Below are 22,464 nucleotides of genomic sequence, written 5' to 3'. Positions count from 1 at the left end.
CTCCATGTCATGTCACAGCCACGCCCGAGCCTGCTCCATGCCACGTCACAGCCACGCCCGAGCCTGCTCCATGCCACGTCACAGCCACGCCTGAGCCTGCTCCATGCCACGTCACAGCCACGCCTGAGCCTGCTCCATGCCACGTCACAGCCACGCCTGAGCCTGCTCCATGCCACGTCACAGCCATGCCTGAGTCTGTTTCACGCCATGTCATAGCAACATCTGAGCCATTGGACCTGGAGATGGTTCCTGCCCTTGTACCCATCCTATGGACGCTTCCTCAGGATCAGACAAGGGGAACTTCTGACACTCCGAATTCGCCTAGACCTTCCAAGCCCTGGACTCCGCCTTGGTTCTCCGGTCCCTCAGTTACACCTTGGCTCTATGTCCCTTCGGCTCCACCGTGGTCCTTCGGCCAATCGCCTTCTCTGGGGTCCTCCTTCCCTATGGCTCTGCCTTGGTCCTCAGTCCCACTGGCTCCGCCTCTGTCTTTTGATCCCTCAGCTCCACCATGGTCCTTTAGCCTGAAAGGGACTTTCCCTTCTTTTTTTAAGAGAAGTATGTTCAATATGTTCATGAGCCATCATCTTTTTCATTGCCAGTGCCAGCAACATCGTTACAGACATTACACTGCTTTACTCTCTCATACTCATGAGTTGTGATGAAAAAACTGGGCATGAAAATGAATTAATGGTCAAAGTGAAAACTGTGTTAAATCTGTGATATTCATGATGGTGGTTATTTTATATTGCAATAATAAGGAATCTATAGTAAATATTTGTATGGGTTAAATATTGAACAGCTGTAATATAGGTCTGAATATTTGTATTTGTTCAGTTATATGATACACTATGTTTTTCAGGTTTGCAGAGATACATAGATATTGGCATCGATATAGAGCTGTTCAGGTTGTAGTCCACAAACCTGGAAGAGAACACACCATGGGTTCCCTCAGGATTTTCCTATGGGTTTTCATGATGGGGTTTTTCAACTTACGAGCAAAATAAGGTCTGTGGTAAACATTACTTGATGATTTATCTTTAACATAAATTTACACACAGTCATACCTCAAACATGAATTTTGAAGCCGCCGTGTGTTTTTTATAAAAGTATGCAATTCAATACAGCTTCAAAATTCACGTTTGCGGTATGAAATTGTGTAATTTATGTTGTAGAACAAAACGTCCACAAATCGTCAAGTAATGTTTACCACAGACCTTATCTTACTCATAAGTTTAAAAAACCCCATTATGAAAACCCATAGAAAAATCTTGAGGGAACTCATGGTGAATTAGACTTCTTGGTTTGCCTACAAATTGACATCATGGCTGAACAGCTCTATTGGCATAGGAATAAGATGTGAAACAGAATCCATTTTTCCACTGGATTATTTTGTTTTCTTTCATGCTCAAAGCACAGGGTCTTCTGGTGTTTCCATCTTTCTGAAGAGATAGTCCTCATGTGTATCTGTTTACCCAACTACAGCCTTTCATCTTGCCAAAAGAACAATTCTTGCTTGGACTTAAATACTCAGGGATTTCAAACCTGTGTGTTCAACTAGTCGAGGCCTAAAACATTTGTCTCAGTCCATGTCCAAGAGGTGATGCATTACGCCTCAATCACTAGTTGAGAATTAATTACTGAGCAACATGTACACAACTTGCTTTCATACCTGTTCATGAATGGTCTGAATGCAGTATGTGTCAGCTAGCGTCAGCTATTTCTCAGTTACTTTTCCATGACTAGCAGCATGGGCTTGTTCGTCATTTGCCCTCCCTTGGCAGCGCACACTAAGACTTGGCATAATTCTCAGTTTGTTTGTATTACCTCCCATCTATCGAGTTGCATTGTAAACTGCTAATAACATAAACTCAAGAGAGGTGCTAGCTCCTGTTTAAGCATGGTTTTGTTGTCTTGAAATGGTTCAGGCTCTCGCCCATTTTGTGTTACTCTGACTCTGAATGTCCACATTTATGCTCTGGCTAAGCTAGCTGATGTGTTTTTGTTTTCTTGGATATGCTGATGTTGCATATTCTGAATACTTTGCTGTCACTCAGATGTGCTCTGGAATACTTAGTTTCACACCACTTATTTTGACTCTTGTCAAAAAGGAAACCTTTTTTCTTTATCGACTTAAGCTAATCAGTAAATCTCACAAAACCTGTCATATTTCCTCTACAGTGTTGGGGAGTAGTTAACTAAAAGTAATGATGCCACTAACTTAACTAAATTTTTCAGTATAGCGTGACAGTAGCTCAGCTATTTTCACAATAGTGTCGCTTTTCCAGTAACAAGCTACATTTTCCAACGAGTAGCGCTGTAGCATCACAAATCACTACATTAGTCACATTGTACTGCAAAATATTACAGCAATGTCGATGGAGAAATTGAATACACTCACCTAAATTGTCCTCTCTCATGTAGCATTGGGAAAAATAATTATTTAAGTAAATCGGTTCTTTCGGACTGTTCATGTAAATTAACCGGTTAAAAGAAATGATTCCTTTATATTTAGCATTGGGAACTTTGATTAATCTTTAGTAAGTCTGTTCTTTCGGACATAAATGTTCACAAATGGTTTACTGATTCATTTTAGCCCTGCACAGCCTGAAAGGGACTTTGCCTTCATTTTTGAAGCGAAGTATGTTCAATTTAATGTTGTCACATCCCTTACAAAAAATATAAATTAGCCACAAACTTGCCACAAATTTGCTGCTTGTTATTTTCACATGCAAATGAGTTTTTGATTCGCCACAAATGTTTGACAGAAGTTTGCAGCTCTCTGCCAGTAGTGGTGAACCTCCAGCAAACTTTGGCAACAATGGACAATTTGCATCAAGTTTGCTTCAAATTTCCATGAACTCTTGATTTTCGGAAGGGAACACTTTTGGTTTTACTATAAATACCATAGTTAAACTATGGTTACTGTAGTAAAACTGTGTTTAATTTTCATGAGGGAATGTCATCCTAATTACTATCAGGTGATACAACTGAATTCTGCAAAACAATTCTAAAATTATTACAATGTTGTATTTTCCTCTTTGTTCGGTTCACTTTCACAAGGCAACATTTCAAAACGGACCAAAACTGTGTCAATAAAAGTCACATGTAAGCAAACTGTCCCCTTATTGGCCAGAATGTTTTGGCGCTGCATGTCATGCTTTGGTTAACTATGCACTATATTATTATTATTATTATTTATTTTTTTAAAACATTGTACTGTGTTGTAACCTAACTGCAACCAAAATGCAATCTCGTGAAATGTTGCATTAACATTTGTGCTTGGTGGGAACATACCAGCTTTAATTCATAACTATGGTGTTGGGGTAGTGCCCCAAATTGTTTCCAATGCTATTCAGGGAAGACACACGTCTTGGCTTGCAGATTGAAATTTGAGAAATATGGAAAATTATTGCTGCTATTTAAGAGGATACTTGATATCTTTCAAGAACAACATAATGAATATGACTGTCAAAAACTGTTAATTTATTGTGATCTCAGTTACATGTTGAGCTACTACACAACTACTAGGTCAAGTGAGATGTATTATGGTCAGGGGCTGGGAACAAGGTAGAAGGGCTTCATATTTCATCCTCTTAAGTTAAAATTGATCCGATACTGTCTTAAATGTGGATGAGTAAGCTGTTTTAGGGGGACTGTAGTGGATGAGTTTGTCATAAGAGTGACACTAGCTCAGGTTTCATTAGAGGTAGGGTTAAAATTCTTCCACAGATTCTTCTTTTTCAATCGTTGCGTGCGGACATCAGCCATGGAAATGTGATCTTATTTAATAAAAAGAGACTCAGAATTGGCAGCTTTTGCCTAAATTATTGTATTCAACTCACTGTATCCTCTCAGTTAACCCAACCCCAACTCCTGGCTCCATTAGTGCTGAATATGAGCCTCTGGAATTTCTGGGAAGTTCCATCAATCAGAAATCTTAAATAATATGATGTTTCACACTGAACCTCTCAAGGTGAAAGAGAAGTCAGCACTCAAGTTTCTTTCCATTCATTTACTGATCAGCCATTACTGGAAACTTGGTGTCTCCGGGGCCCCTTTGGCACCTGGTAGGGAGGCATCTGATGTGGGTTTAGCACTCAAAGCTTCTCTGGTATCACCCAGGAATTCCTGAGCCAAACATAGCCCCTCCCCAGGCCCTTCTGACGTAAAATACCCTCACACCAGTTACATTTACAGAGACCGGCACATGCCTTTCTTAATATGACCTCCACTTTGTAGAGGTGCAAAGAGTGTTCAATGGAGTGGAAGACATGGATGGATCAACTGGTTATTGGGGGATTTAAAGCACCTTGTTTTTTTTTCCAGCGTTAGTCTTGTTTGATATCATTATCCCTACTTGGCTCATTGTTGGATTATTGGTTTCTTTTTGAGAAAACAGACCAAGTTGGCTGCTACTTCTAGTTCTTCTTCTGCAGGAGCATCATTGTTAGCTTGTCCACAGGTCGGGGTTGTTTTAGTTTAGGCTACCATGAGCTCTGCTGTCTCTAGCATAGGAATTGACCAGCTCGAGATCAGGATTGAGTCCTTGAGCAGCAAAATGGACCGGCTCATAAGTATTCAGGAAAAAGTGCTCAGCCGGCTTAATGGCATGTCTCAGGACATTGATGAAATTGAGAAAGATGTAGAAACTCTGAAAGTGGAAAAGGAGGAGATCCATTTACCTCCAGTCATCCGTACAGGACCAGCCCATGAGATGAAGGAAATGTGCCAAGAAATGAACAGCATCATGTTGGCAGTAAATCAGCGCTCTGAACAGCAAACCCAGAAGCTGGAGGGAATGGAGAGTCTGGTGATGAGCATTCAGCAAGTGGTCAGCTTTATAGGAGAAACTGTGAAAACTTCCAAAATCATGGATATTATGTTCAAAGGGCCAGCTGCTCGAAAGAGCAAACTGGCTTCAGCACTCAGGTCCAAGGATAGTAAAAGCAAACAGAGTACCAAAAGGCAGGCCTCAAATAATGGTGAGCCTGTCAATACTAAGGTGAGTTATATCTCCAGCATTAAAGAATAGGAAGTGTTTCATAGTCTCTCGGGAAATTGCATTATCATCATCATTATAATGCAAAAAGCAATTTGTGATAAAAAACTTAAATGACATACTTTACATGGAAGATTTCTCAAGTTTAAATAGTAGGTAAGGTGCAGTTTTCAGGATATTCAAACGGTACACATTCACATGGCAACAACACCAATCCATGAAGTTGGCTTTACCTTCAATTACTGTTTTTGACTGAACTGTTCTTCTTTGCCCATTCATTGTGGCAAGTGTCATGTTTTGGAAATCTAAAACAGAAATGGTAGGAAAGGAACAGGTCAGCATTTCCCGAAAGCATTGTAAGCCTAAGTAGATCATAGAAACCATTGGCGCCAATGGCCTCTATGATCAACTTAAGCTTGCAATGCTTTTGGGAAACGCTGCCCAGATTAAGTAGGAAAAGGAAATAGATAAATTGGATTTTTGTAAAATATCTAATTTCTCTTTTGGATTATAGTTAGTTGTCATCAGTGCCTAGCTCTGGTTTCTCCCACTGTTTTATGAGGTCTCTAAATCTGGCATTCCACACCCAGCCCACAACCTCTGCCCTGTTTGTCCTCCAAAATAACATGTGTTGTTATTGTGAATGCCTCACACTTCATCAGCCAAGATATGTAAGGGAAAAACGTGAACATGGAAGACAGCTAAACTGATAGAGCCACATTAATGGAACTTTGTCATTTATGCCTTTGTATGCTTTTACATTTTATTCAAGAACAAAGTGGCAGATATTTTCCTTCATCTGTAAGAGGTGACCACATGGAAACCATCAATTTTATGTCCCAAAAATAAAGTGTAATAATAATACAGTATTATATTAATCATAATACTTAACATTTAACTAATAATATTTCAGAATATATATAGTTTCATAAATTAATTTTATCCATTAATTGACCATTTGTTCTGTTTTATACTTTTGCTTTGGAAGTTGTGCCTGCATCATCACTTGAAGAGAAACTAAGATTTAGCTAACATTCCACCATCCTAACTGTGCCTCCTAACAACACTGTCAGAAAAAATGTGCAAAAATGTAAACTTTAGGGTTCACTGGGGTAGTACCCTCAAAGGTACACCCACCGTACCCTCTAATGGTTCATAGTTACACATAAAGGTACTAATGTACCAATGAGGGATAGATAAGTTACAATAATTTCCGACTGACATGTAAAGGATACAGTGGGTGTACCTTTGAGGGTACTGCCCCAGTGACAAGCTGTTGTACCCCTAAAGATACAATGTTTGCATATCATCCCACTCATATTGTCTCTGCAATAGAAAACTACCTCTACTAAAAGCTCTAAAGGGATTCGGAAGATCTCTCCTGAGTCAATGCGGGCCCAACATCCTTGAGTCTACTTATAAGCTCAGGCATCTTGGACCAAAACATGTCCTCGCTTCAAGGAAATGTGCTAGATTTGTAGATTCATCAACCATGAAAGCGTACTTTTTACAAAACATTGTGATGTCCCAATTGTCTGTCCTGAAAGAATGACATACTGTAAATTCACTACATGTGGTTGTTTGAGGTTTTTTTTTTTTTTTTTTTTTTTTTTTTTGTGGAAGAAAACCAGAACTTTTCACACTTCATCCTGATCGCTTCTCTCATATTTTTTATTTGCCCTATTTGTCCTTGTGCTCTTAAGCTAAATGATCATAAAAGTAAAGATGGGAAGTTTCATCTTAGCATCAAAGGCCTCAAAGCACAGAAGAAGAAGAAACCACCTGATTCAGCAGGTAAATACAGTAGCATAACATCCAGAAACCAACTGTGTTTAAAAAATTTAACACTCAGAAAACACTAGGCAAGTTCATTAAAATGATTTTGAGATTAAGTATCTAAATATGCACTTCAAATGACACAAATAGCATGCAAAGTGTTACTTTTGAGTTTTCTTATATTTTTTTCATATGGATACAGTCTCTTTGAGGAAACAGGCATTGTTGCTTGAGGAAGTTCAGAAACTAAACCAAGAGAATGCAGAATGCTCTGAAGGGTCCCAGCATCTTGAAGCTGGTGTGCAGAAATCAGACAATGGTCTGCTTACTCCAATCCAACAGGACCTCATGCTGGAGGAGACCAAGGCCCCTGCACCTGAGGAAGAGACATACTCAGAAGAACAGAAGGAGGTCACTATGGAACTGAAAGAAGAGGAGAGGAAAGGTACAGAACAAAAGACAGAGGAGATCCAAAGTGAAACACCACAATCATTGGAAGGAGAGGGTAAGGAGAGGCCACAAAAAATACATTCATACATTCTCAAAGATCAGGAGGTAGAAGACAAAGAAGATCAAAAGGCTGATGAGGGTCCTTCAGAAAACAACATTACCAACACAGAACACCCTACACCTCCTGAAAACTCACTGCAAAGGTATCTGATAGGGTTTCCCTCTCAAAACCATTCTCTACAGGTCCAAAGGTAGGTGGACACTATTTAATTTTAACATTATTTAGTTTTGGCTATTCCAGTAATTCCATTTAAGACATCTAAGTGCTACACCATATAATGACATTGTAGAAAATTGTGTGCTTCCAACTCTGGGGCAACAGTTTTGGAAGGGCCATTTTCAGGTCAAGCATCACCCCTGTGAACAAAGCAAGGTCCATAAAAATGGCTTACTGAGTCTGGTGTGGAGGAACTTGACTGACCTGTACCAAACTTGAACCACTCTGAACATCTTTGGGATAAAATTTGAATGGGGACTCCAAACCAGACCCCATCACCCAACATCAGTGCCTAAACTCACTGATGCTCTTGTGCCTGAATGTGAGCAAATCCCTGCAGCAATGTTCAAATATGGTGGAAAGCTGAAACAGAAGAGTAGAAACTGTTGTAGTTGCAAAGGGTGGGATAAATTCCAATGGTTTTGAAATTAAATGTTCAACAGGCACAAATAGGTGTGGTGTTTGGGTGTCCACATACTTTTGGCCAAATAGTGTATCTTTTTCAGTGATTTCAATGTCTTCAACTTCGGTTCTACTTCTGCTGTTTTAGCAGTGAGTGTGAGCAAGTGGATGAGGTGACTACGAGCAGCAAACGGCGTGTAACAGAGGAAGATCTAGGGTTGGAGGACCACAAGAAGAGCAGGGTGGAGGAAGGTCAAGAAGAGGCCAAGCAGGAGCCAGAGGAACCTGAAGACCTGTGTGGTGTTTTCAAAGCTGAGGGTGTGGAAATTGAGTTGGACTTCAGTAAAATTAAGAAGGACTGCTACGAGGATGAAGATGAAGATAACAGTGAGCACTTCTTCATTGGTAAGATTCACAGTGATTTTCGTCACTAAAAAAAGAGTTCTATCGTCACTAAAAAAGTATGCAATAGCCAAGGGTGTAGGTTTGGTTTGGAAGTTGGTATGGATGTATTACAAGGAGGATAATATTCAAAATGTTGGTTTTAAGAAAATGCGAGAATGTCAGACTGTTAATATAGGCAAAATAACATACGAAATATAACAAGTCATATTTCCTATTTCTCTGGCCCACCACATTAAATACTGTCCTGATCTTTGTTTGTTTTTGTTTTTTGTAGAATTTTTAATATCTATCTATCTATCTATCTATATCTATATCTATATCTATATATATATATATATATATATATATATATATATATATATATATATATATATATATATTTTATTTTTTTAGAAAGGTTTTATGATGGATTATATGACAATGATATGCAGAGGTGGGTAGTAACGTGCTACATTTACTTGAGTAACTTTTTGGAAAAAAAAATACTTTTAGAGTAGGTTTAAAAGAGGGTACTTTTTACTCTCACTCAAGTACATTTCTAATTAAATTTTTTTACTTTTACTTCTTTACAATGGGTGGCATTCCTGTCGTTATATTATTGGGTTTAATTTTAGTTAATGTGTAATTTATTGAGAGATTATTGAATGGGACTTTTACAAGAGGGGAAGTTCACACAGCTGCGCGCACTGAGCTGCTGTCACAGACTGTCACTCAGTCAATGCTGCAGCATCAAGCTCTTCAAAGTGAAACACATTCTTCGCTCCGCACAGTGAAAAAAAAAATAGTTTTGTTATGCAATACCTTCATTTAACACCAAGACAAGCGGATATTTCAAGATTAAAATCACAGCTTCAATTTAAGGAAGCACGTCGAGGTAAATTGTGGCTCTAATGCTAATGCAGGCTTTTCTGTGTAATGAGTGTCATTTTCAGGGTGAATCTGTAACTGGGCTATTATGACATCAGTTTTTAAGTGTACATTTTTAAATCAGTGCAGCAATATAGTATCAGTGCGCTTTGTACTGCGTCCCGCATGTCATGAGCAGTATTTACGCATTTACAGGAAAATATTCCAGCTACTTCAGGCGGATTAACTGTATAAATACATGTAAACATCCAAGTTTAGTGTAAATTAATTCATTTTGCTCTGCCATTCATGTGAACAACAACTGGAGCGTGAACAGACAGCATTTCTGCGCATGCACAGCGAGGCGCGCGTGTGTGAGATGTGCGGGAGCGAGGTGATCGTATGACAAAGAGAGCGGCTGATGTACACTTGAAAGTAGAGTGCATTGTGGGTAAGAATGAGTGAACAAAAGTAGGGAACGAGTGGCTCACTCAGAATTCAGACACTCCTACAAAATGGCAGACACCCGAAATAGTGCACTATATATTGGATAGGGGGTGGTTTCAGACACAGCAAGAGTTCCACGACTGGGGTTTGTGCCCTACTCACTAGGCTGCATATATGCATTTAGAGAGCGGTGGTACTGCTATACAGAACTAATGATCTAAATACTTGCAACACTGAAAACTGTAACTACACTGAAATAAGGACTTTAAAAGCTATGAAATAGCAAACGAAGGCATTAATAAAGCATGATCTTGCTTTGGTTTATATTTCAGCATTATATATAATGTCCTTGTGGGACATTTTCACATTTTCACTGTAATAATTACTAGAAATGTTTCCAAACCTCTCTTCTTATTGACAAATTCATCCAGATCTGACAAGAGCCCTTAAAGGGATAGTTCACCCAAAAATTACGCTGAACTCAAATGAAGTTTTTAGAAGAATTTCTCAGCTCTGTAGGTCCGTACAATGCAAGTGAATGTTAGCAACATTTTAAAGCTAAACAAAATCACATAAATCAGCATAAAAGTAATCCAAAGACTCCAGTGGTTAAATCAATATCTTCAGAAGTGATGTGATAGGTGTGGATGAGAAACAGAGAAACAGATCACTTTCACATTCTTCTTGTGTTTTTGGTGATTCATACTCTTCTCTGCATATTGCCTCCTGCTTTCTAGCAAAAAATGACAAATATTAATATGTTTCTCACCCACACCTATCATGTCACTTCTGAAGACATGGATTTAACCACTGGAGTCTTATGGATTACTTTTATGCTGCCTTTATGTGCTTTTTGGAGCATCAACATTTTGGCCTACAGAGCTAAAATATTCTTCTAAAAATCTTAATTTTTGTTCTGCAAAAGAAAAGAAGTCATACACATCTGGGATGGCATGAGGGTGAGTAAATGAGGAGAGAATTTTCATTTTTTGGTAAACTATCTCTTTAAAGTGATAGCTCAGCCATAATTTAATATTCTGTCAAAATGTCCCTACCCTCATGTTGTTCCAAACCAGTGTGACGCTTTGTATTATGTGGAACACAATATACAGGTGCATCTCAATAAATTAGATTGTTGTGGAAAAGTTCATTTATTTCAGTTATTCAACTCAAATTGTGAAACTCGTGTATTAAATAAATTCAATGCACACAGACTGAAGTAGTTTAAGTCTTTGGTTCTTTTAATTGTGATGATTTTGGCTCACATTTAACAAAAACCCACCAATTCACTATCTCAAAAAATTAGAATATGGTGACATGCCAATCAGCTAATCAACTCAAAACACCTGCAAAGGTTTCCTGAGCCTTCAAAATGGCCTTTCAGTTTGGTTCACTAGGCTACACAATCATGGGGAAGACTGCTGATCTGACAGTTGTCCAGAAGACAATCATTGACACCCTTCACAAGGAGGGTAAGCCACAAACATTCATTGCCAAAGAAGCTGGCTGTTCACAGAGTGCTGTATCCAAGCATGTTAACAGAAAGTTAAGTGGAAGGAAAAAGTGTGGAAGAAAAAGGGAGAACCGCGGCCTTATGATTGTCAAGCAAAATCGATTCAAGAATTTGGGTGAACTTCACAAGGAATGGACTGAGGCTGGGGTCAAGGCATCAAGAGCCACCACACACAGACATGTCAAGGAATTTGACTACAGTTGTCGTATTCCTCTTGTTAAGCCACTCCTGAACCACAGACAACATCAGAGGCATCTTACCTGGGCTAAGGAGAAGAAGAACTGGACTGTTGCCCAGTGGTCCAAAGTCCTCTTTTCAGATGAGAGCAAGTTTTGTATTTCATTTGGAAACCAAGGTCCTAGAGGCTGGAGGAAGAGTGGAGAAGCTCATAGCCCAAGTTGCTTGAAGTCCAGTGTTAAGTTTCCACAGTTTGTGATGATTTGGGGTGCAATGTCATCTGCTGGTGTTGGTCCATTGTGTTTTTTGAAAACCAAAGTCACTGCACCCGTTTACCAAGAAATTTTGGAGCACTTCATGCTTCCTTCTGCTGACCAGCTTTTTAAAGATGCTGATTTCATTTTCCAGCAGGATTTGGCACCTGCCCACACTGCCAAAAGCACCAAAAGTTGGTTAAATGACCATGGTGTTGGTGTGCTTGACTGGCCAGCAAACTCACCAGACCTGAACCCCATAGAGAATCTATGGGGTATTGTCAAGAGGAAAATGAGAAACAAGAGACCAAAAAATGCAGATGAGCTGAAGGCCACTGTCAAAGAAACCTGGGCTTCCATACCGCCTCAGCAGTGCCACAAACTGATCACCTCCATGCCACGCCGAATTGAGGCAGTAATTAAAGCAAAAGGAGCCCCTACCAAGTATTGAGTACATATACAGTAAATGAACATACTTTCCAGAAGGCCAACAATTCACTAAAAATGTTTTTTTTTATTGGTCTTATGATGTATTCTAATTTTTTGAGATAGTGAATTGGTGGGTTTTTGTTAAATGTGAGCCAAAATCATCACAATTAAAAGAACCAAAGACTTAAACTACTTCAGTCTGTATGCATTGAATTTATTTAATACACGAGTTTCACAATTTTGAGTTGAATTACTGAAATAAATGAACTTTTCCACGACATTCTAATTTATTGAGATGCACCTGTATATGGAACATGTTAGACAGAATGTTAGGGACTCACAGTCTCAGTCACCATTCACTTTTAAAAAAAATATTTAAATATATATAAATTCACTATATACACATTCACTGAAAGTAAATAGTGACTCAGGCAAACATTCTGTCTAATATCTCCTTATTGTGTTGCATGGAAGAAAGAAAGTCATACAGGTTTGGAACAACATGATAGTGAATGATGACAGAATTTCCATTAATAATAATAATAATAATTCTGTAGTACATGTTCAATGTGTATTATATAATGGAATATGGGGGAGTGAAAGTTACGAGTTACTCACTACTTGAGTACTCTTTTAATTGGATACTTTATTACTCTTACTCAAGTAATTATTTATGTTAGTACTTTTACTTCTACTTGAGTAATTTTTTTTTTTAAGAAATTGTACTTTTACTTGAGTACAGTTTTTGGCTACTCTACCCACCTCTGATATGCGATGCAATAAACATAAAATGAAAGTGTCAAAATCAAATTGTTTTCTAGTAGATCTACATTGAGGACACAGTGCTATCCAAGGGACATAAAGTGATATACTGTAAAATGTATTATACAGCATGAAACAAAAGTTTGGCTAAATTAACAAGTTACATTTGCAGAATGACATCTCAAGATAGACACATTATTGGGAGAATTAAAAATGTCCACTACTTCTTACTTTCCATCCCCATTCACTCATCAGGCCTTTTTATTTTTTGTATTTTTTTTTTTTTTAAGACAGAAAACATTCGTACACAAATAGTATGCCTGTTTAAATCTTTTAATTTCAAGGAATCTGACCTAAAATACAAATGGAAATTCACCTGTGTAATCTCCAGAAAATTATTTAAAAAAAATCTTTATGCAGTGATTAAAAAACGAATATGATTGGTGCATCCTGAACAGTGTTGAGAAAAGTAACAGGTGCCACATGACAACACTGTTTCTGCGCTACTCCAGAAGAGGTAGGACAATAATTTAAACATGAATTATGATACTGAGAAACTTTAATAGTCATTCAAATGAAAATAAAAACATAGTATAAAGTTACAGTTTTTTTTTCTATGTGGTAAAATTGCCCATATGTTGGTGTGGACATTTCTGATTTTCTAAAAGTTGGTAGGGACATGTCTAATGAGAAGTCACTATTGAAAAGACCAACTTAGACCAGAAAGAATTTCAATGCAAGTCCAGTTAATTCTGGTTAATAGTGTTAGACGTGTTTAATAGTGGATGCCGATATCTAGAAAGCAGGGTGGTTGATAGTACAATAATATCACGGTCCTGTCACTCTGTCAGTCTGGGTTATGGTCTGACAGGACCGTGGCATTATCTGCCCATGTCTGTCTTTGTATAAGCACGCGGTCTCTGTTTTATTCCCTGCCACGCGCTCTTCAGTCTGTTGTGTTTCATGTCTGGAGTGTGGTGTCTGGATCCTGACTTCCTGTCTAGTTCGGTTTCGGTCTGTGTACTCCTTGTCTGTCTGTTATTGACGTGGATGCATCACGTTTGTGTCATCTGGGCTGCATGCACTCGCGTCAATAATCTATGTTGGTCTTTGTGGCTGTCTCTCGCGACCGCTTTGCGCCATGCGCCCGGGTCGCGAGCTGTCTTCATGTTTGTGCTGATGTTCGATCACTTCGGTAAAGGTGTTGGGTGTGTGTGTGGCCAAACTCTCACACAAGTGTCTTCTCTCGTCTTCTTTGTCGATTGGCATGAGTGTATATCACCTCATTGGTTTGGCGATATGCGCTCAAGCCATTCGGATGTTTTGCCTCCTTGTGAGAACATGCGGCTTTGTTATTGTTTCTGTATCGCCGTGTGCTTCTCTGTCTTACATCACACTCCGCCTCCTTGTTTGCTCATTATTGTTTCATTAGTAACACCTGCCCATTATTACCTGCTTGATTTCTCTCCCTATTTTAGTCTCCTCATGTGTGCTGTCAAGTGCCAGTTCATCTTGTGTGCAGTCCAGTGCCAGTTCGTTCTCTAGTCTGTCCTGTATGTCTTTTATATTGTTCCTGTTGATCCTGATCCCCAACCTGGTTCCTGGTCCAGTCGGTCCTGTTTTCCTCTGCCCCAGTCTGGATTCCCCTGTTTCTCATACTGGGTAGTTTTTGTTGGTTTCCCCCTCGTGGGAATTTATGTTTGGTTTATTGTAAATAAAGTGTTTTGGTTTTTCATCTCTGCATTTGGTCCTCATCTCTGCTAACAAATGTGACAAATTCAGTCATAAGGAAGAGCTCATACTTCTGTCAGTCGGCTAAACGTTCATGTCTGTTAGCCAATGCAAATCTCTGAATGGGCAAATATTGGTCGATTAATTGTCGTGGCGAATATATCAGTCTGTCAATACTGGTTTGTGCTTGTTTGGTACACATAAAGCTGGTCAAGTACCATGGCCTTTTTGATAAGGTTAATTGACTTAAGAAGTCTTGAAAGCTAGTTAAGCAGCCTTGTGGGAAGCACACTAGAATCCCACGTTGGAGACCAGATTCCAAAAACAAAACATGATGTCTTTTCAGTAGGGATCTGCATGCCAACTATTTAACCTAATCTCCTTTCCAAACATTTCTGTTCATTCATTGCCATCTTTTACTGTCCTGCAGACTGTACCCCACCTCCATCAGCACCCTTCAGCCACCGCATTGTGTCCTCCAAGCCCAACCAGATAAACAATTTCTACACTATCAACCGACAGGAGATTCTTGGAGGGTTTGTGGAAGAATTTTCTTTCTTTTTTCACTTGGACAGATTTCACAGTACAGAATGTTTTAGAGACGGTGTAAATTTGGACAGTGTGGTCTGCTAATCCCCTCAAAGGCTAATTGCATAACTCCCTCACATTGGTTTTTGTCTCCTCTCACCCGATTCATAACTCCAGTGTCATGGCAGTTATTTTTATATAGGGCTTTCAGGGTATGTGAAACTGTATCTTCACACCAGCTGGAAGTTAATCACTAGGTGTTAATCCAACTCTTCAAAGAGAAGGTCCTTCTTGTTGATAATAGAATAGTATTTGGAAAAACACGACACCCACTGCATTTCAATGTTGTCCCTGAAATTCTTCCTGATCTGCACCTTTTAAAGAGTATTGTTGCATATTCAGTGGCTTCAAAAAGTTTTCAGACACTTAAGCCACAAAATGACTGAATGTCATTGCATTAGGTAACAAAATATCAAAAGAAGCATAATCATCAAACAAATGATGCTAGAACCTTTCTCAGAATAAGCTTTATTTTTCAGTCATTATTGCAATTACTTGAAGTAATAGTTCTCCCAAAATTCTTTATTTAGTCTTTATTTGCTCATCCGAATATCTTTTCAAACCCATATTAGTTTCTTTTGTCTGCAGAACACAAAAGGAAATAATTTAATAAATGTCCCGTTGGCTGAATTGCAAAATGTTCTCATAGAACAGGGATCGGGAACCTATGGCTCGTGAGCCACAAGTGGCTCTTTGTTAAAAATCAAGTGACTCGCCGGTTGTCTTATCATTGACCAACAAATGATCATGTAAAACTTTCTAGAGATAATTTTCTTGCACAAAGTGTGGATGCGATTGCAAAGCTTGAAGCCAATGACACTGTTTTGATTTCCTTTCTCCCAAATTTGTCATACAGCCTACTACTGGTGAACAAGGTTTGAAATTAACACCCGCCAAATACAGATTTTTCATGCTGAGTATTTTGCTGATGTACCAGCCACTGTGAAGGGCGACCAGTAAAACTTCTCGGAGTGATATATGACAAGAAATTAGACAGAAAGACGCACGTTTGATGAAACATGTGATTATATTTTGAAGAACAGATGAAAGAAAAGCTACCGATGCGCATCTGATTTGATATGTGTGCGCAGTGAGCTCTGCTGTTCATGAATGCAATGAAAGCGCTTCAAGACACGCACATGCATAGAGTTCTGGTCCGTGATTCCCAATAACTATTGATCTTAGCAGTTAAGGGCTGGGTTTCCCGAAGCACTAAGTAGAACTTTAGAAGAGCTTAAGTAGTACTTAATCTCTAAGGTGCGTTTCCCAAAAGCATCTCTATCTAAGTAGTTTTAAAAACACTTGTAAATTAATGAGAGCTTTGAAATGCTTTTAAGTCCATTAAGTGCAAATTGAACATATCTTTCTGGCATCTTTCACAGTTTATCAAAGACAATGGGACATTTAATAAATTGTATTAAAATATTTTGATCATTGAAAGCCATTGTAAACTATTTCAGATGATAAAAAAAGTGTTGAAAAAATGCTATGAAATCAATAGGCAGTATGCGCATGTGATGTGTTCGGTCAAAATTTACAAGACACGTAATACAGTATAACATTATATTAGCCATGTTTGATATGCATAATTGTAATTGCAATAGAAAGACGACATATTCTTATTAAACAGATTATTTAAGACATATGTGAGTAATGTGACCATTCAGTTTAAAACTTAAATAAATATGCCTTAACAAATAATTAAACTATGGTTGACAGTGGAGAGAGTGTGCAATGAGAGATTCTCTCTCTCACTCACTCTCTCTCTCTCTCCCTTCATCCTTCTTTCTTTCTCCAATGGCTGGTTCAAATTGGCTTGCCTATAGTCTTTAACAAGGCAATATCAAATTGCATGATGCATAATGGAAGTAAGGCTACAAGTACACAGTACCTTCAACTAACCAGATTATCTATTTATATTAAGACAGGTCTGTGAGTAGTTCAATACTGATGCCCATCATTTTAATTCTGTTCTATGTGCATTTGTTCAAAGGAACAAAACTTTAGGCTACGTGAGAGCCCCTTTTGATTCACATAGCGTACATTCATGTTACATACATTTATTATGTCACTTTCATTAATCTCTATGATTGAGCATCAATACATCTAAAAGTCTGTCTTACTAAAGCCATAATTATTTATTTAATTAAATTCTGTAATATTTAGGTAATACATTCCAGTGCCTCGACACATGTTTGTCAGTATTTCCACCTTATTTTCATTTTGAGAAGACAAACACCTGGACATACTGGCCAAAGTGATCAGCTCCTTTGGACTGGACAGCGGGTGACCTGTAAGATGTTTTTACAGCACTTTTCCTCATTCTGGAAGCGTACAGTTCTTGAAGGGAAGGTAGGGGGCAACCAATAATCAGCTCAGCAGTCTGGACTGTCCTTTGTAGTCTTCTGATGTCCGATTTTGTAGCTGAACCAAACCAGACAGTTATTGAAGTGCAGAGAACAGACTCAATGACTTCTGATTAGAACTGTATCAGCAGCGCCTGTGGCAGGTTGAACTTCCTCAGCTGGCGAAGGAAGTACAACCTCTGCTGGGCCTTTTTCACAGTGGAATCAATGTGGGTCTCCCACTTCATGTCCTGTGAGACGGAAGTGCCCAGGAACCTGAATGACTCTTTAGAATGGTGAGCAGGGTCAATTTTGGGGAGTTCCTCCTAAAGTCCACTATCATCTCCACTGTTTTGAGCTTGTTCAGCTCCAGGTTGTTTTGACTGCACCAGTGAGCCAGCCATTCAACCTCCCTTCTGTATACAGACTCATCATCATCTTGGATGAGGCCGATGACAGTAGTGTCATCTGCAAACTTCAGGAGTTTGACAGAGGGGTCCTTAATGTTGCTGTCATTGGTATACAGGGAGAAGAGTAGTGGGGAGAGCACACATCCCTGGGGGGCACCAGTGCTGATCATACATGTACTGGAAGAGAATTTCCCCTGTCTCATTAGCTGCTGTCTGTCCGTCAGAAAGCTGGTGATCCACTGACAGATAGATGTGGGGACAGAGAGTTGGTGTAATTTAGTCCGGAGAATAGATAGGATGATGGGGTTGAAAGCCGAACTGAAGTCCACAAATAGGGTCCTTGCAAATGTCCCTGGTCTGTCCAGATGTTGCAGGATATGATGCAATCCCATGTTCACTGCATCATCCACAGACCTGTTTGCTCGATAAGCAAATTGAGAGGGGTTCTAGAAAGGGTCCAGTGATGTCCTTCAGGTGGGCCAACACCAGTCTCTCAAATGACTTCATGACCACAGACATCAGAGCAATGGGTCTTTAGTCATTAAGTCCTGTGATTTTTGGGTTTCTTTGGGACAGGAATGATGGTGGAACATTTGAAGCAGCAGGGAACTTTACGCTGCTCCAGTGATCTGTTGAACATCTGTGTGAAGATGGGGGCCAGCTGGTCAGCACATGATTTTAGACAAGTGGGTGAAACACCATCTGGGCCCTGTGCTTTCCTTGTCTTTTGTTTCCGGAAGACACAACACACCTCCTCTTCACAGATCTTAAGTGCAGATTGAGTTGCAGGAGGTGTTGATGTTTGTGTGAAGTGAATGTCAGAGTGGGTGTGGGGTGTGAGACTGGGCCTTTCAAATGTACAGTAAAACACATTTAAGTCATCAGCCAGTTGTTGGTTCCCTACAGTGTTGGGGGATGGTGTCTTGAAATTAGTAAAATCTTTCAGGCCTCTCCACCCTGATGCAGGGTTGCTAGCTGAAAACTTATCAGAATAGCTTCTTTTAGGCACTCTGATTTCTTTATTCAGTGTGTTCCTGGCCTGACTGTACACGATTTTATCCCCACTTCTGTAAGCATCCTCTTTGGCCTGATGAAGCTGCCTGAGTTTTGCTGTAAACCATGGTTTGTCATTGTTGTATGTTAAATAAGTCCTAGTAGGAATGCACATGTTCTCATAGAAACTGATATATGATGTCACAGTATCTGTGAGATTGTCCAGATTGGTGTCTGCAGCCTTAAATACACTTCAATCAGTGCAGTCAGAGTAGACTTGTAGTTCCAGCTCTGCTTCACTGGCCCATCCCTTTACAGTCTTTACTACAGATTTAGCAGATTTTAGTCTCTGCCTGTAGGTCAGAAGAAGTTGAACCAGACAGTGATCAGAGAGTCCTAATGCTGCTCTAGGGACAGAGCGATATGCATCCTTTATTGTTGTGTAGCAATTATCCAATTTCTGTCTCTGGTGGGGCATGTAATGTCTGTATTTTGGCAATTCACAGGTGAGGTTGGCTCTGTTAAAATCGCTGAAAATAATAATAAGTGATTCTGGGTATTGTTGTTCCTTGTCTGTGATCTTATCAGCCAGCTGTTGCAGCGCTGTGTTCATGCACACGTGTAGAAGAATATAGAAACTCACCAGAATAAACAAGGAAAACTCCCACTGTGAGTAGAAAGGCTTACAGTTGATAAAGAGCACTTTCAAATTAGGACAGCACATCTTCTTTAACGTTGTTATATCTGTACACCAACTTTCAGTGATTTAAAAGCATGTTCCACCCCCTTTTGTTTTAGATACTTGTCTACCTGTTTCCTCCAGCATCTTCCAAGGTCCTTTGCTGTTGTTCTGAGATTGATTTACACTTTTCGCACCAAACTACGTTCAACTCTAGGAGACAAAATGTGTCTCCTTCCTGAGCGGTATGATGGCTGCGTGGTCCCATGGTGTTTATACTTGTGTACTATTGTTTGTACAGATGAACGTGGTACCTTCGGGCATTTGTAAATAGCTCCCAAGGATGAACCAGACTTGTGGAGGTCCACAATTGTTTTTTCTGAGGTCTTGGCTGATTTCTTGGCTGATTTCGTTTGATTTTCCATGATATCAAGCAAAGAGGCACTGAGTTTAAGGTAGGCCTTAAAAAACATCCACAGGTACACCTTCTATTGACTCCAATTAGCAATTAGCCAATTAACTTCTGATAGGCTAATTGGCTAATTGCCTACAGGCTTGACATCATTTTCTGGAATTTTCCAAGCTGCTTAAAGGTACAGTTAACTTAGTGTTTGTAAACTTCTGACTCACTAGAATTGTGATATAGTCAATTTAAAGTGAAACAATCTGTCTGTAAACAATTGTTGGAAAAAGTACTCGTGTCATGCACAAAGTAGATGTCCTAAACGACTTGCCAAATCTATAGTTTGCTAATATTAAATCTGTGGAGTGGTTAAAACCTAAGTGTATGTTAACTTCTGACTTCAACTGTATACTGTATAAAATACATACTGTATATGTATTACACTGTGTGTGTTAAACAAAGACGAAAGTGATTAAATCATAAAATAAGACACCTTGAACCTAAAATTAAGTTCTATTTTATTTCTTTAAGCAGCATAAACTGTATTACCAAAGTGCAATACAAACACATTCGATAAGAACAGACATTTGGAAGCATTTTTTTGGGAATACATGGGAATTTATTATTATCTATTATGATTATTATTATCTTTACATTTATAATTGCCTTAAATTCTTAATCTGTAGGCTATTAGTAATTTTTCACGTGTTGTCGCTGACGGAAGCTTGTGTGTTGGCAAATGGGGCCATTGGAGACGGTAAATGTTTGGATTTAGGGAGGTGGTTATATATAAGATTTTTTGATCACTTTTTTTAAATTGCTTTTTAATTGGTTTCGTTTAAAGTGCTATATGAATTTAGATTTGTTTTTAGTTTTTTTAGTTTTTCGTGTTTCAATAAATTAATTTTTAAAGCAAAATCAATAAAGCAAAAATATTCACTGACCCTCGGCAGCGATTTAATCGGATATCACAATATTTTTAATGCGATTATTGTTAAAATATTTTTACATATCGCCCAGCCCAATAGGGAAGTGAACTTTTTCATGAACAGTTGTAAAAACCTGTACTCAATTTCATATTGCAACATGTTACCTTTGTTTTTGTGTTTTTGAATAGTCTATGGTCATAATAAACCTTTTATTTTACAAAAAAACCTTTGATTAAAAAAAAAAAAAAAAAAAAAATGTTTTTTTGAAAATAGTAAATTATTAGTTTGTGCTATGGCTCTTTCGAAAAAAATGCATCAACCAAAAATACAAAATTGGCTCCTAAGTGAAAAAAGGTTCCTGACCCCTGACATAGATGCAGGCCCGGTTCTGTGGGGATGTGAGCGTTAGAGCACCCTCAATTGAATATGTAAGCTTGATAATACTGTATATTGGCAAAGCATATTGCCTTGAATCCCGGCAAACACACACAAAAATCCCCATCAAAACTAATAAACGTATGATCTTGCAGATCAGTGTGTCCGAATTTGCAGGCGCAGCATTCTGCTTTCATGCCTCTATTGTACAATTGAGCATTTGATTGGTAAAGATTTCCGCTCTCGCATAGAGAATTTCATAGTGGAATTATCTCACTTAATCGACCACCCGTTGCTTTCGATTTCTGCTCCGGGATAAAGTACACATAATTGCTGGTCAGTTTCACAAAGCCAAATCCACATCTTAACAATAAGTGAAACTTAAAACACTCACTCTAGATTAGTGGTTGCGGATAACATATTCTGACATCGCTTGCTGCATTCATGGGCAGAGAAAAAGCTATAAATTATTGTACATTAAACATAATTTCTTCTAATATATACAGTATTGGACAAAATTGGGGCAGTTGCTCGGGCCAATATAGCCACCCCCCTGTGTACATGCCTGTAAACATGTATACTACAGAGACATTTAATTTCAGAGTGGGATTTGAGCGAACTTTTTTTTTTATCGGTGAGCGTGAGCGGTACTTGAGTGGAGCGTGAGCTTAGGCCATGAGCGACTAAGCGGAGCACACACACATGGAGGGGGTTATTGAGCAGAGTGTCACACCACTCTGCTTCGCTCACATGCTCTTGTCAGATCGTTTCGGTAATGACTGTAACCATGATTCCCTGAAAGGAGGGAATGAGACGCTGTATTAGAAACTGACGCTATGGGAACACCTCTCAAGAGTGACGATCTCTGAAGCCCTTTAAGTCATGGCAAGCTATTGGCAGATGGCACTTGATGCTTCACCCTTGGTACATGTGACTTCGTGGGCATATAAACCAAAGAACAGCGCTATTTCATCAGAATTTGACATCAGTATAACAATGACATTACATACAGGGTAGTGAAACATTGTGCAGGAATACTCACCTGCATCGTGGCAGAGAAAGAGTTCAGAACAGTCAGTGAGCGACAGAATAATGCAATGCCACTAACCAACGTAGCGAACATTAAAAACATTGCTCTTCATACCAGAAAAGTCAGAGACGGCAGTTCATGAGACCACGGCCAATACACAATAACACCAGCTCTCAGGGCAGTGAACAAAGAGAAATCAAATCCTCTTATCAGCAAGGACTTGTGAAGAGAGAGATAAAAC

The 22,464-nt window shown here is 39.0% G+C and overlaps 1 protein-coding gene across 2 annotated transcripts in view; it reads left to right on the top strand.

Annotated features, from left to right (window-relative positions):
* The first annotated feature begins 4,253 nt into the window (after positions 1-4,253).
* The window catches only part of LOC127442866 (myosin light chain kinase 2, skeletal/cardiac muscle-like), a 32,708-nt gene continuing 14,497 nt past the window's right edge, over positions 4,254-22,464 (top strand). The window contains exons 1-5 of one of the 2 annotated variants that reach the window (XM_051701146.1): positions 4,254-5,005; positions 6,706-6,796; positions 6,981-7,431; positions 8,059-8,312; positions 14,902-15,007. In XM_051701146.1, coding sequence (XP_051557106.1) covers positions 4,493-5,005; positions 6,706-6,796; positions 6,981-7,431; positions 8,059-8,312; positions 14,902-15,007 — 1,415 coding nt within the window. In that variant the 5' untranslated portion in view covers positions 4,254-4,492. Of the gene's footprint in view, positions 5,006-6,705; positions 6,797-6,980; positions 7,432-8,055; positions 8,313-14,901; positions 15,008-22,464 lie in introns of both variants that reach the window. The other variant, XM_051701145.1, reaches the window with a different exon arrangement.

The sequence above is a fragment of the Myxocyprinus asiaticus genome, chromosome 6 (assembly GCF_019703515.2).
Source record: "Myxocyprinus asiaticus isolate MX2 ecotype Aquarium Trade chromosome 6, UBuf_Myxa_2, whole genome shotgun sequence".
NCBI classification, from domain to species: domain Eukaryota; kingdom Metazoa; phylum Chordata; class Actinopteri; order Cypriniformes; family Catostomidae; genus Myxocyprinus; species Myxocyprinus asiaticus.
This window is presented reverse-complemented; position numbering and strand designations above follow the sequence as displayed.